Below are 15,123 nucleotides of genomic sequence, written 5' to 3'. Positions count from 1 at the left end.
TCCACGTTCTCTGCTATCTTGAATAATCTTAAATTTAACTCTCGCCTTCTTGCCTTCCCAAATAAAACGATTCAAATCTCGTTGCCATTCTTTCAAGTTAAGTTCATTTTTTAAAATAGGTATCATCTGAAATAAGAAAAGAAACCTAGGCAAAATGTTCATTTTAATGGCCGCTATACGACCCAGCAAAGAAAGCTGTTGGACTGGGCTTTTATGATTGCATTTTTCAGAGTTTCCCACACATCTTGAGTTTTCATCCATGGAATCTTTCCTAGGTTCTCTCTGAGTTTGTTAAAATCAGCTCTTTTGAAGTTTAAGACACTGGTTGGATTATTTTCTATTTCTTGTGTTTGCATTATACTCCCCGTTCGGTGACCTCTTCCCACCATTTCAATGACCTGGCTGCCCACCGCCTCTTCTCTTTCATTTCCCTTCCAAGCTTATGGTAGCTCCTTCACCTCCCCAGGTGTCTTTAAGTCTTCCTTCCTTCCTTCCTTCCTTCCTTCCTTCCTTCCTTCCTTCCTTCCTTCCTTCCTTCCTTCCTTCCTTCCTTCCTTCCTTCCTTCCCTCCCTCCCTCCTTCCTTCCTTCCTTCCTTCCTTCCTTCCTGTAGCAATCGCTGGTCCGTACTTTCTTGCTACCTTGCATCAGCCCATTCTTCCTTCTCTGTTCTGGAAATGGCCCTGTTTTCTACCACAGAAAGAAAAGGAAAGGTGCTTCGTATGGAAGGATGCTAAGGTCCAAGAAAACTATGCCAGCTGGAGCTGGGCGAGGACAGGAAAGCCAGGGTTCCCTTTTCTGATGGTTCAGATCTCTTGAGAAGCGGATCTGCTTCCCGCCAAGGCGGCTGGACTCACACAGACCGGTACACTCAGCTTCTTACAAAAATCATACTGGTAGCTACCGTATCCTCAGCTGATCAGGAGGAAAATTTGTCTGCTCTGGATTTTAAGACAGAAAAGCAAGGGGGGCACAATTTCAAAGGGTCTCCTGGAGAAAAAGAGCAAAGCTCATCTGTTTGTTCTCCGAAGTGGGTGCCGAGGCCAATCCTGTGGGAAGCAGATCCACTTTTCAAGGGCTTTGCAGAACCATCGTGGAAAGGGAACCTGGCCTTCCCCACCCAGCTCCAGCTGCTGTAGTTTTCCTGGAGCTTACCGTCCTTCCATATGAAGCATCCTTCATTTCCTCCCTTCTGCTGGGAGGAAAGCGGCAGAAAATGGGGTTGCCATTTCTAGAACAGAAAAGAGAGACGTGGGCCAATGCAGGGCGGCAAGAAAGTTCGGACCAGCAATCGCTGCAGGAAGGGAGGAAGGGAGGGAGGGAGGGAGGGAGGGAGGGAAGGAAGGAAGGAAGGAAGGAAGGAAGGAAGACTTAAGCACCTGGGGAAGCAAAGGAAGTTACGATAAGCCTCCTTTCTCCCTTTCCCGGCTTGGATGGAGGTAGCCCATATGGGCTGCTGCTTCGTGCAAGTGGGAGTGACCTTGGTAACCGAGGCTGTTCAGGACAACCTGAGAAGTTTTGTGGTGGGTGAAACCGATCACCCTGCAGCAGTTTTCCACCTGTGCTTCTTCCTCAGGCAGCTTACTCTGTCCCCTTTTAGCATTCAGGGAAGCCCATGCCTTTACGTTTCCATAATAATAATAATAATAATAATGATGATGATGATGATGATGATGATGATGATGATGATGATGATGTTGGAAGGGACCTTGGAGGTCATCTATTCCAACCCCCCTGCTCAGGCAGGAAACCCTATACCATTTCAGACAAATGGCTGTCCAGTTTCTTCTTAAAAACTTCCAGTACTGGAGTATTCACAACTTCTGGAGGCAGGTTGTTCCACTGATTAATTGTTCTAACTGTCAGGAAATTTCTCCTTAGGTTGCTTCTCTCTTTGATTAGTTTCCATCCATTGCTTCTTGTCCTGCCTTTAGGTGCTTTGGAGAATAGCCTCACTCCCTCTTATTTATGGCAACACCTGAGATATTGGAACATTGCTATCATGTCCCCCCTTGTTCTTCTCTTCATTAAACTAGACATACCCAATTCATTCCAGCAACCGTTCCTTATATATTAATCCCCTAATCATCTTTGTTGCTCTTCTCTGTATTATTTTTAGAGTCTCAACATCTTTTTTACATCGTGGTGACCAAAACTGGATGCAGTATTCCAAGTGTGGCCTTACCAAGGCATTGTAAAGTGGTATTAGCGCTTCACGTGATTCTATCCCTCTGTTAATGCAGCCTAGCATTGTGTTGACTTTTTTAACAGCTGCAGCACACTGCTAGCTCATTTTTAAGTGATTGACCACTAGGTCTCCGAGATCACTCTCACAGTTACTACTATTGAACAATAGAATTGTTCTGAGAAGTACAGGTAGTCCTCGACTTACAACTAGTGACCATTCAAAGTTACAGCAGCACTGAAAAAAGTGACTTATTACTATGTTTCTCACAACTGTTGCAGCATCCCCATGGTTTGGATGCTTGGCAACTGATTCATATTTATGACAGTTGCAGTGACCCTGGGTCACGTGGACAGCTTTTGTGACCTGAAAAGCAAAATCAATGGGGAAGCCAGATTCACTTAACAATCATTTTACTAACTTAACAACTGGAATGATTCACTTAATAACTGTGGCAAGAAAAGTCATAAAGTGAGACAAAACCCATTTAACAAATGTCTCACTTAGCAACATAAATTTTGGGCTCAATTGTGGTCATAGTCAAGGACTATCTATATTAGCTACTTGGTTATCTCCAGGTTGCTCTTATCTCAGGAGGTGCTAATTATAATGTTTTAAACATTGTGGAATTTCTTTAGAGCTAACCTACAAGTCTGGGTGTAGATAACAAAAAATACTTTCTGTTTTGAATTTTAGTATCTTGGCATGATTCTCAAAATTCTACTCAGGAAAGAGACCCTGTGAATATGGCTGAGGCACGCATTGACATTAAGAGACTTCTCCAGCTTCTTGCAGGGCAGCAAGTCAACCCTACAAAAGCACTATGTAGTAAGTGTACCTTTCTGGCTAGTCTTTTAATCTGTTTAATTATCTAGGTCAGGGGTGTCAAACTCAATTTCATTGAGGGCCGCATCAGCATTGTGGTTGCCCTGGGGGGTGTGTGGCCAGGGTGGGTGCGGCCTAATGGGTGGGCGTGGATGGAGTGGGTGTGGCCTTCTGCGTGGGCATGGCCAGCTCTACATCGTTCGCGTCAAGGGTGCTTGTGAGGGCCTGGCAGAAGTGGGACAGATCTGAGGGTCTCTGGCAGAAGGGGGTGGGACCAGGGCAAGCGCCAAGGCATGGTCCATTTCTTCATTCCTCACAAAGGATGACACCTCCCCAGCATGCACCCAGGGGGCAGGGCTGCCGCGGCAGGGGCTGGTTCCTTGCTGTTTCTAGACGGCCGTGTGGAGCTAAGACTGAATGCGTTTCAGCATAGATGGCTACCACAAAATTGTACATTGGCTCCCGGCCGGCCTGGGTCAGGGCCAAGGCAGCGGGGGCCATTCCCTCACTGTTTCCAAGATGGCTTTGCGGGCCACATGAAACCACTTTGCGGGCCGCATCCGGCCCCCAGGCCTTATGTTTGACATGTCTGATCTAGGTAGATATAATTATATATAATATTTGATAAAAATTGTCATTCTTTTCTATAACAAGAAAATACCTGGTTGTTAATTTATTCAGGCTAAACTAATGGTGTCCAATGGAGGATCAGTTCTGCATCAAATATTTATTTGTTTGTTTTTATTCAATTTCTACAGCTCAATACCGGGTGGTTTATAATTAAAACATATACAATAAAAACATTTTAAAACAATAAAAAACTAAATGAAAATATTTATCCAAAATAAATATGCATATTGCTACCAATATGGTAGTTTGGTAGCCTCCAGATCCATGACTTTAGCAGACTGGCAAATTATCATGCTGGCTAAAGGACTATGTGTCACGCCACTGCAAATCCATAATTACCATTTGGCTGAATTCTCTCCCACTAATAAATCACTTCAACAGACTTTAAGAGAATTGCCACCCCATTGAGCTCTGGATTATTGTTAGATATATCTTGCTTTACATGATGCGAACTCAATGGCCGCGAGCAAAAAATACGATTTGGTATTAGGTAGTTGATGCAGGTTTTTTTTCTTTTTTCTTCAATGTTTTTTCTAATATCTGAAATTCTGAGTTTCCTGTTCTCTGGCATGACTGAAATTCTTTTGATGGTCATGGAACTGATGTTTTATGGCCCATAAAGCACCCTTGGCCATTGTAAATGATTGTATTTCAAGCTGGTCAAGTTTATGACCAGTTGCAGTGTTCCATGGTCATGTGACTGCAATTTATTCTTATTTTTGCTCCCTTTGGCAAAAAATGCCATTCAAAGGAATGGGTTTGATTAACAACTACCATGCTTTCTTCGCAACAACCAACTCGCCGCATCCAACTTCCTCCTTCTGTTATATATTCAAGATGGACAGTATTTAATATTTATTTGCTATGTATATGTAGGGGTGTGGGTCTATACATATGTTGTACATAGTATGTTTAGATGGGTGTCATGTATGTGTTTCACTTTGAGAGCGGGCAACTAAATTTCATTTTTGATGTGTGCCGTTGTGCCCACAGTAAAAAAAATGACAATAAAGGTTATCTTATCTTATCTTAACTTGCTGCAACCAACTCGCATCCAACTCACCATGACTAACTCGCTGTGGGACAACTCACTGTGGGATAAGCCTTTCATTAATATTGAAGAAATGGTGAAATAGAATAATTAATTAGACCACAACCTACTTCTTGGAAAACTAGAAAAAAATGGGATAGACAGCATCACCGTCAGATGGATTTGTAACAGGCTGACAAACTGTACTCAACAAGTAGTCCTTAATGGTACTACGTCTACATGGAGGGAAGTAACCAGCGGGGAATCACAAAGTTCTGTACTAGGCCCAGTACTCTTCAACATATTCATAAATGACTTAGATGAGGGAATAGAAGGGGAATTTATCAAATTTGGAGATGATACTAAGCTGGAAGGAATAGCCAGCACCCTAGATGATAGGCTCAAGATCCAGATGGATCTTGACAGACTTGAACACTGAGCCCTATCTAACAAAATGAAATTCAATGTAGAGAAAAGTAAAAGCTTACACTTAGGTAAGAAAAACCAAAAGTACACATATAGATTGAGTGAAACCAGATTTAATAGCAGTAACTATGAGAGGGATCTTGGAGTGTTAGTGGACAATCAATTAAATATGAGGCAATAGTGTGCGGCGGCAGCCAAAAAAAGCCAATGCAGTCCTAAGTTGCATTAACAGAGGGGTTCAATCAAGATCGTGTGAGGTACTAATACCACTCTATAAAGTCTTAGTAAGACCACATCTAGAATACTGCAACCAGTTTTGGTCTCCACACTATAAAAAAGATGTTAAGACTCTAGAAAAAGTGCAGAGAAGAGCAGCAAAGATGATTAGGGGACTAGAAGCTAAAACATATGAAGAATGGTTATAGGAACTGCGCATGGCTGGTCTAGTGAAGAGAAGGACTAGGGGAGACATGATAGCAATGTTCCAATATTTGAGGGGCTGTCACAGAGTGGAGGGGATCAATCTATTTTCCAAAGTACCTAAAGGCGATACAAGAAATAATGGATGGAAATGATCAAGGAGAGATTTAACATAGAAATAAGGAGAAGTTTTCTGACAGAACAATCAACCAATGGAACAGTTTGCCCTCAGATGTTATGCGGGTTTCATCACTGGAAGCTTTCAAGAGACTGGACTGCCATATGTCAGAATTGGGCAGGAAGTTGGACTAGATAACCTACAAGGTCCCTTCCAAGTCTGTTATTCTGTTATTATTATTAAAGAAAGGTTGCAAAATGAGGGACAATAAGAAATGCAAATGACAAAAATTAAATTATTTTTCAAATTATGTTAAATAATTGAATTGTGCTGCGGCAAGTTGGCCAGTGGTGAGTTGGCCACAACAAGTTATTTCGTGGCAAGTTGACCATAGTGAATTGACTGGCGAGATGGCCATGGTGAATTGTCCACGGCGAGTTGTCCCACTCCTGTAGAAATGTCAGGAAATTACTTGCTTTGACTTATGATTAGATTTCTGGTTCCAGTTATAGTCATAAGTTGTATGCACTCTTTATTGAATAGGAAGCACTTGACACATTTCTATGCTTCACATTGGGTTTTGTTATTCTTTAAAATATGGATTTGTGTCTTGCAGATATTGTAAGTAAGAGAATTGTTCATTTCATCTTGCTCCATGAGGATGTCTCTCTTCAATATTTCATTCCAGCCCTTGCATGAATTGAAAAGTAATTCTGATTCATATCTTCAAGTTGTTGAAATAAGTTAAAAAGAATGAAGGGAAAGATGCTATCTGTCTATTAAAAATCCATCCTGAAACCAATTTCCTCTCTGTGTCTTTCTGAGTGTATACAATGTTTTTTTAAAATTATGCAGAGAATGTGAGAAGGGAATAAGCACAGAATTAAAGAAATAAGACCTAAATAATTTGTTTTTACCCATTTAGAAATGAGATCTTTTCAAAACATTTTAAGTTATGAAAACACAGATGTTTCATGAAACTACTGTCAAATAGCTACCACAAGGAATAAGTAATTTTTAGCAGGAAGAGTGCTTCCTACTCTTAAAACAAAATATTTTGAAAAACTAATGAACTCTTGTGTAATATACTCAATAAAGCATTGACCTAGATAGTTAGGTATTGTGGGGATTTAAATTTTGCTGATGGTATCATACAAATGAAGCAAATCACATCATATTATTTGCATACAACAAATGTATTATGTGGAATAAATATCTGTTCCAATGTATGCAAAAGATGTAAACTGCAGCAAAAATTTTATACACTGCATCAAGTCCATTATAACTAACTTTGACAAAGCTAATAAACTAAGTAAACATATATAAATTTATAAATACATATAGGTAAATAATCATTTAGGATAAATCCATATGGATAGTCATACATATTTTTGCATTAACCTTAAATATTACAAAGTAAAGCAAACAAGGGATGAAATAAATTTTACAATGGAACTAACAGAAATTCCTGAAATTGGATTTGACAGGTGATTCCTAGATAAGAGTGTCATTTTCATGATACTTTCAACTATGAATTATTGTAGATGGCAGTGATGAGGCAGCAACCATACATCACAACAGGTAAAACCAGTTGCATGCCATGGGAGAAAGAAGTGAAGGAGAGCAAAAGTTCAAGCAAAGTTAAGTAAAATTAAACAAATAATGAGAAGGAAAGAAAAGAAGGACAATGAAAGAATTGGTGCTGCACAAGAGACGGACAAAAGCAATGGCCTGGCATGATGTTTCAGAAAGGGGGGAGAAGGAGGAAGAAAAGGTTAAAGCAAAGTTAAGTAAAAGTTAAAGAGGAGAAGGAAAAGAAACAGAACAAGAGGAAGAAAAGAGGATGGGGAAAAGACTGCAGGGGTGTACAACCAGTGAGCTCAATCGATGCAGGTGGCATTGCAATCAATATGTACAGTTGGCAGTGGTGTTGGGCAATATTGCTGATAGCAATTATGGGCACAACTGACATGAAACTAACATCGGCAATGGGTGCAACTGGTGACATATGCAGCTGGTAGCAGTGGCGCAAAGTGGCATTCACAACTGGCGGGAGCAGTACAAGGTAGCAGGAACAATGAGGTACTTAGTGTAGAGAAGAAAGAGAAAAAGTAAAATTAAAGAAGTGAAGAAAGGTGGAGAGATTGGGAGAGAGAAGGAATGGCACTAGTCAACTCTAGCTACAAGAGGGAATTCAACATTAGGTTTAACTTTTAAGTATTGTTTCAACATTAACCTTAAGAGGGAGCAAAAGACCAAATTTCAAAAGAAGGAAGGGACCCAAAGATTGTTTAAAAATTACATGAAACTTTTTTTTAAATAAAATTTTGATTTCTTAAGTTTTCTGGTTTTTGAAATTTTAGAATTTTTAAAATCTTTAAAAGAAAAAAGGGGTCCAAAGACTAAAATAATCACACCAGTTTAGGATCTTAAAATAAAACATTTTTAAAACATATTTTTTAAAAACTTTTTTTTTTAAAAAATAACATTTAAATTTCTAAAACCAAGATTTTAAAATGAAAAAAAAAAATAAGGGGCCCTGCATTGGGACTATTGGGAGCATTTTCAAGAAACATAACACAGTCATAGAAAAACAGTCTTAAAAGAAAGACGTGATTTGCAGAATATATGCCATGTATGCATTCATACCCACAGAAGACCCGAATTATATCTGTTACCAAATGAATTACTCAAAGACAAAGTGAAGCGTACAGATGCAAGTCTAACCACTCAAACAAAAAATGAGACTCAAACAAAAAATGAGAAACTCCAAAATACAAGAGAAATACCGAGATCTTGCTGAAGTTTTCAGTGAGGAGTGGACAAATGAGCTTCCCCCTCACCGACCCATGGATTGTGCCATAGAATTCAAGTCCGGGGCAAAATTCCCGAAGCCCAGGCTATACTCTATGAGCCCTAAGGAGAAGGAAGAAATGGAAAGAAAATGGAGCCAGAACAATGTTATCTTCCCTTTCCCACGATGGACTTAACTCCTAGGGATTGGCCGGTCTGAACCGTCCGGATGAACTGTGGGGTGGGGTTAGGGACCCTTTAAAGTATCGATCTGTAAAGAATCCCTCAGATCTTGTCTATTATGCCTGCTATCAACTACTCTTAATAAAAGTTCCTGTCGGAAGAAATTGTTTCCAATAATTCTGCTTTCTTAAGATGTCTATCCTCAAAGGAACAGAATCATCCATCTGCAAACCAGACATACAATCCAGGGAGGTATGTTGTCTCCCTGGAACAAAAATCAAAGATATGCCCGAGAACCTAACCAAAATAATTAGGCTACAGATTACTACCCTTTCCTCCTTCTCCACAGTGGTGGCGAACCTTCTAGAGACCAAGTGCCCTAACTGAACCCAAAACCCACTTATGTATTGCTGGGTGCCAGGTGGGCATGCCTCAGTGGGTGGGCATGCCCTGCTGGGTGAGCGTGGCCCACTGGGTGGGTGTAGCTACGGTGGTCACAGCAGACTGGGTGGGCATGGCCAGCTCAATGATGCTCCTGGGGAGGGATGCCTGTGGGGGCTGGGCAGGGTTGGGGCAGATTTAGGGGGTCTCTGGCAGGTGGGATAGTGGGCAGGAGAATGTCTTGCTCAACTGAAGGCTTGGGAGGGAAGGGGGCAGCTACACCCCCTCCCAAACACTGCCGTCTCATGAAAGCAGGATGAAAACTCCCAAAAGTGACAAGGAAAAAAAGTTAAAACAGAAGAGTGTCTCACTATGGTTTTCTTCCTGGGGGCAGACATGAGGGGAGGCTCCTGAGCCCTGCAGCTCTTCTGAGGGGGAGAGGAGAGTGGGGAGGGGCTGTGTTGGGATCCAGGCTCCTCATGCCTTCTGCTGCCCGCCTGTGCTCTTCTGCCGCAGATGCCGTGGCTCCACTTGCCTGGCAGGGGATGCACATGGGGCTGCTGCCTCGGTTGCCATGCCATGCCGGGGCTGGGCTGGACTGGGTGCGGAACCTCCTCACTGCTTCTTCCCCCACAGACATTGGGAGCACCCATCCCACCTACCACTTGTCCTGGGACAGCTGCTGCTCTCCGGCGCTCTCCAGCCTGTTGCTAGCCAGCCGGGCACCGAGCTCGGGTCTCGGGCAGATGGAGGCTGGAGTGCAGTGAGAGCCGTGGCTGCCTGCCTGCGATCTTCTGCCACAGATACCGTGGCTCCGCTTGCCTGGCAGGGTGGGGGCACACTTGTGCACGGGGATGCACATGGGGCTGCTGCCTCACTTTCTGTGCTGTGCCTTGCCGGGGCTGGGCTGGACTGGGTGCAGCGCCTCCTTGCCATTTCTTCCCCTGCAGACATTGGGAGTGCCCACCCCACCTACCACTCGTCCTGGGGCAGCTGCCACTGTCTGGCACTCTCCAGCCCATCTCTGGCCAGCCGGATGCACTGTGATGCCTCCCTTCAGGCTCCCCAGCCTCTCCCCCTCCAGGCTGGGGCTGGTCAGATTCCCCCGTGGGCACCGCTGCACCCTTCCCGGGCCAGCCCTCCTCCTCCATCCTCCTCCTCCTTCTGCAGGCAGACCGCAGCTTACCGAGCCAGGAGGCACCTCTCCCCGCACGCATCCTCCATCTGCCTAGGGCCCGAGCTCAGCATGTCTGGCTGGCCGGCAACAGGCTGGAGAGCGTGGGACGGCAGTAGCCACCCCGGGACATGGGGTAGGTGGGGTGGGCGCTTTCGATATCTGCAGGGGAAGAAGCAGCATGGAGGCTCCGTGCCCAGTCCAGCCCAGCCCTGGCATGGCATGGAAAGCAAGGCAGCAGCCCCATATGTGTCTGCCCCAACCTTTGCAGAGCGCCATTCTCCTGCTGTCTCGACCCAACCCTCACAGAGCGCCCTTCTTCCGCTGCTCCGCTCCAACCCTCACAGAGCCCCGACCTGGTTCGTTACCTCTGCCTGGCTTGTTCCATGGTCTCATGGCAGCAGCACTGGGAAGGAGATGGCAAAGGGCCAGTTTCAGTGTGGTGCAGCTGTTTCTCTCTGGCCGCAGCCATTTTCCACCTCGCGCGTTGCACCCAATGCCACTGCAATGAGGCCATGGAAGAAGCTGGGCAGAGGTAAGGAACTGGGTCAGGGCAGCCGGAGAAGGGTGCTCTGCGAGGATTGGGTCAGAGCGGCAGGAGAAGGGCACTCTGTGAGGGTTGGGTTGGAGCGGCGGGAGAAGTGCTCTGCAAGGGTTGGGTCGGAGCGGCATTGGGCGCAATACATGAGGCGGCCTCCTGCCTAATACTTCCTGCCCAATGCCGCTGCCCTTGCAGAGCACCCTTCTCCCGTCGCCCCGACCAGGTTCCTTACATCCGCCTGGCTTGTTCCACAGCCTCATGGCAATGGCATTGGGCAAGAGGCAGCAAACAGCCAGCTGGGCGATCCATCTTGCGTATTGTACCCAATACTGCTGCAATGTGGCTCAGCCAAAAGCGGCCGTGGAACAAGTAAGGCAGGTTTCTCCCCCACCCGCTGCATGGATCACCCTGCCATCACTGCCATTTCCCCCCACCCACTGCATAGATCAACCTGCCTCCACCACCGTTTGCCCCCCACTTGCCATACGGATCGCCCTCCCATCACTACCGCTTTGAAAAGGCCTCTGGGGCCCAGATCGGGCCACTGGGGGGGTTGCAAAATTGCTCCATGGCCATGAATCCAGGCTCCGGAGGCCTCAAAAAGGCCTCCAAAGCCTGGATCGGCCATGGGGGGGCGGGTACAAAATCGCTCAGCAGTCATAGATCCATGTGGCAGAGGCCTTTTACAGGCCTCTGGAGCCTGGACCGGGCCACTGGGGGGCTGCAAAATTGCTCTATGGCCATGGATCCAAGCTCCAGAGGCTTCAAAAAGGCTTCCAGAGCCTGGAGCAGGCTGCTGGGGGACTGCCAAATCACTCTGTGGCCATGGATCAGAGCTCCGGAGGCTTGGAAAAGGCCTCCGGAGTTTGGATTGACTGGGGGGGGGGGTGCAAAATCGCTCAGCAGTCATAGGAGCCTGGATCGGGTTGCTGGCGGTCCACAAAATCGCTCTGCAGGCATACCTGGAGTCACGCTGGCAGCTTCCATTCAAAAAAAGGTGCCTGTGTTGTATGAGAGAAAAAGCCCTGCCTCCACCATCCAGCCTGGATCCGCCCAGCTCTTGTAGCCGCTCCCTGACTCCCAGTGCAGAAAGAAAGAGAGCGAGAGCACAGGTGCACATGGAGAGGGAGAGGGGAGCAGCCCGGCCCCGCCTCCCTCTGGGGCGATGGCACGCATGCCCACAGAAACGGCTCTGCATGGCGCCTGTGGCACGTGTGCCATAGGTTCGCCACCACAGAACTAGGCAATAAAGTTAAGAAGTTAGGAGCACAAGTAGTATTCTCAACCATACTCCCAACAAAAGGCCAACACCCATTGAGGGAAAAAAGAATTCTAGAAATAAACCATTGGCTAAAGGGTTGGCACAGCCAAGAAAACTTTGGTTTCCTGGATCATGGACTGCATTTCGTACGTGAAGGACTCTTGACAAGGGATGGGCTGCACCTCATAAAAACAGGGAAAAATAGTAGACGGGACATTAGATTACAAAAGCAGTAAATCAGGGAAACAAGGAAGAAAAAGATTACCTAAGACTTTTTTTAACATGATAGAGGACATTTGATAGATAGATATTTGGAGAGAAACGAACCCGGGAAAATCTCAATATACATTTTATTCTAATAGTCATAAATCTTGGTCTAGAATTGATATGATTTGGATGACCTCTGGATTAAGGGTTAATATGCAGGAAATTGGAATAGAATTAGATACTTGGGCAGATCATAATCCTTTAAAAATGGTGTGGAAAGGAATGCAGAAAAAATTGAGATGGAATTTGAACCAATCTATATTAAAAGAGAAAGAATTTATAGAATTAGCAACAAAAGAAATTGAATTTTTCTTCATAGAAAACAAAAAAGAAGATACAATATTACAAAATGTATAGGATACAACCAAAGCACATTTTCGAGGTGTAGCAATAACATACATAGCGGGGGGAAAATAAAGAAAGGAGGCAACAATGTCAGTTGTTAAGAGAAGAATTTAAAAAATTAGAATTTGAACTACAAATGAACCCACAAAAGAAAATATTGAAAAGACAAATGGAAATAATAAAACATAAATTAAATTTAATAGAATCAGAAAAACTGGCACAGCAAATTAAAAGGGCAAAGCAAAACTTTTTTGAAAATGCAAATAAATCAAGAAGATGGTTAGCTTATAAACTTAAAAAACAGAAGGAGAAAAATTGATAAACAATTTAGTAGATGAAAAAGGCTGTTTACAATTTAAAAATGAAGCAATAAAAAAGAATTAAAAAATACTATGAGAAACTGTATGTTAAGGAAGAAACTCCATGGGAGAAAATGACTCAATATATGGAAGAAAATAATTTACCAAAATTTCCAGAAAATTTCAAGACTATGTTAAATTAAAAAATAACAATGATGGAACTGACAGAGGCAATAAAAAGACAAAAAAATGAAAAAACACTGGGACCAGATGGACTCCCGGCAAGAGTTTTATAAATGCTTACAAGATACATTAAGTTTACCATTGAAAGATGTATGTAATGAACTTTTATAGGAGGCAAAACTCCCAAATACATGGACAGAAGCAAATGTTATTTTGATACCAAAAGAGGATTCAGATTTGTCACTGTCTGTCTGTCTGTCTGTCTGTCTGTCTGTCTGTCTGTCTGTCTGTCTGTCTGTCTGTCTGTCTCTCTCTCTCTCTCTCTCTCTCTCTCACACACACACACACACACACACACACATTTCTGTCTGAGAATTTGAAGGTTCCTAACATTCTTCTATCTAGACAGAGAACTCCGATATTGTTCCTGGCATCTGTTGGGGCCACACACCCAGCTTAGGATTCACAGTTCCAGGTACTCCTATCACCACTGGACCATTTTAGTCTTTACTTTCTACATCCTCTCTAGTTCTTCCTTCAGGAACATCCTATGCAGGAGTCTGTCTTGCAATGGCCCCTCTTCTACTTTATCTTCTCCTGTTTCTGCTACTGTCTCATGCATTCTCTCAGTAGCTCATCTTTGAGTGCCTGTCAGGATCCAGTTATATTTCCTTTCTATCTATCTCCTCTGATCTAAAACCAATTCTTACCTTCTCCTGAATCCTGCCATACTCCTAAGGGGGAGGGGGAGTATGCATGAGGGTTTTATTACTTTCACTTCCTCTATTCCAGGGCTTTTCAACCTTTTCACCTATTGTACCACTTTTAGGATATGGCAATATCCGAGTACCAGCAGTTGCCCAGCAAGGTGTCAAAAACGTGATGATCAAAAAAAAAAAAAAGGGAAAAAGTGATAAAGTACAGGTAGTCCTCGACTTATAACAGTTTGCTTAGTGACTGTTAGAAGTTACAATGGCACTGAAAAAAGTGTCCCCCAAGGCACAGCCAAGCAAGACACCTGCCTGCCCGCCTGGTGGCGCTCTTCCTCCTGTCCGAGGTTTTCATTGTTGTGAGGATTTCTGTTGAGGACTGGCAGCAGGGATGGGGTGGGGGGTGTTTGGTTTTTATTCCCCCCGTCTGCTGGGTGGTTGCAGCAGGTTTTGGTCACTTCACATGACCCTGGGACACTATGACCGTCATAAATATGAATCAGTTGCCAAGCATCTGAATGTAAATCACAAGACCCTGGAGATGCTGCAACATTCTAGCTGATTGGCGCTTCTTCTGGGCTCAGCAGAAGCAACAGGATCAGCGCCGAGCTCCAGCTGGAGCCTATTGCAGATCCTGGCGATTCCGCTGAGCCCTGACAGCCCTGCAGCTCCAGCCATCTCTCGCTCAGGCTTGTGCGGTGCTGCCACTGGTTCAGCTCATTCCCCTCCCCTGCTACCACTTTTTTAGGATGGCCGCGTACCACCTGCCAGGTGCCAATGTACCACAGGTAGTACCCGTACCACTGGTTGAAAAGCCCTGCTCTATTCACTACAAAGTAACCCTTTGTTTATTCGCCTCGGGTCTGCTAACCATCACAATGGTTAGCACATTAGCCTTTTATCCTATGCCCCTCTGAACGTCTCCTCCTTACCGGCCAGCTAGGGAAAGGGGGGTAAAAAGATATAGCCTCTGGAATCTGGTTTATTTATCTGTCATCAAAATAAGGTGTGAGGAGCTGTTGAATGATCGTGTACAACGGAACTGGATTGATGGTATCTTTCCTGGATTTAACACCTAGAAATCTGCCCATCTGAATCGCCTGGAAGAACTGCGGGGTGGGGGCTGCTTAGGGACACTTTAAAACATCAATTTGTGACCAGGGGAAACTGGACTTGAGCAACTTAAGACTTTAACTCAATTTATTAACATCTTCTTTAAAGTTAAGCTGAAATGAGGAAAAAAAATGGCTGCGGTTTGCCGGTTTTTTATAGATGAGATTGACTTTCTTTTTTAACTTTCACTTTCCTGCAGCGCTGAATGAAAGGGAGATTGTTACCCCTTGGCTTAAAGTT

The 15,123-nt window shown here is 44.3% G+C and overlaps 1 protein-coding gene across 3 annotated transcripts in view; it reads left to right on the top strand.

Annotated features, from left to right (window-relative positions):
* The window catches only part of HUS1 (HUS1 checkpoint clamp component), a 39,277-nt gene extending 32,842 nt beyond the window's left edge, over nt 1-6,435 (top strand). For all 3 annotated transcript variants that reach the window (XM_029286876.1, XM_015829190.1, XM_015829183.1), the window contains 2 exons: nt 2,881-3,012; nt 6,250-6,435. In XM_029286876.1, coding sequence (XP_029142709.1) covers nt 2,881-3,012; nt 6,250-6,332 — 215 coding nt within the window. In that variant the 3' untranslated portion in view covers nt 6,333-6,435. The remainder of the gene's footprint in view (nt 1-2,880; nt 3,013-6,249) is intronic.
* The last annotated feature ends 8,688 nt before the right edge of the window (nt 6,436-15,123 follow it).

Source organism: Protobothrops mucrosquamatus, unplaced genomic scaffold (genome assembly GCF_001527695.2).
Source record: "Protobothrops mucrosquamatus isolate PMUCROS unplaced genomic scaffold, P.Mucros_1.0 scaffold_231, whole genome shotgun sequence".
In the NCBI taxonomy this organism is placed as follows: domain Eukaryota; kingdom Metazoa; phylum Chordata; class Lepidosauria; order Squamata; family Viperidae; genus Protobothrops; species Protobothrops mucrosquamatus.
This window is presented reverse-complemented; position numbering and strand designations above follow the sequence as displayed.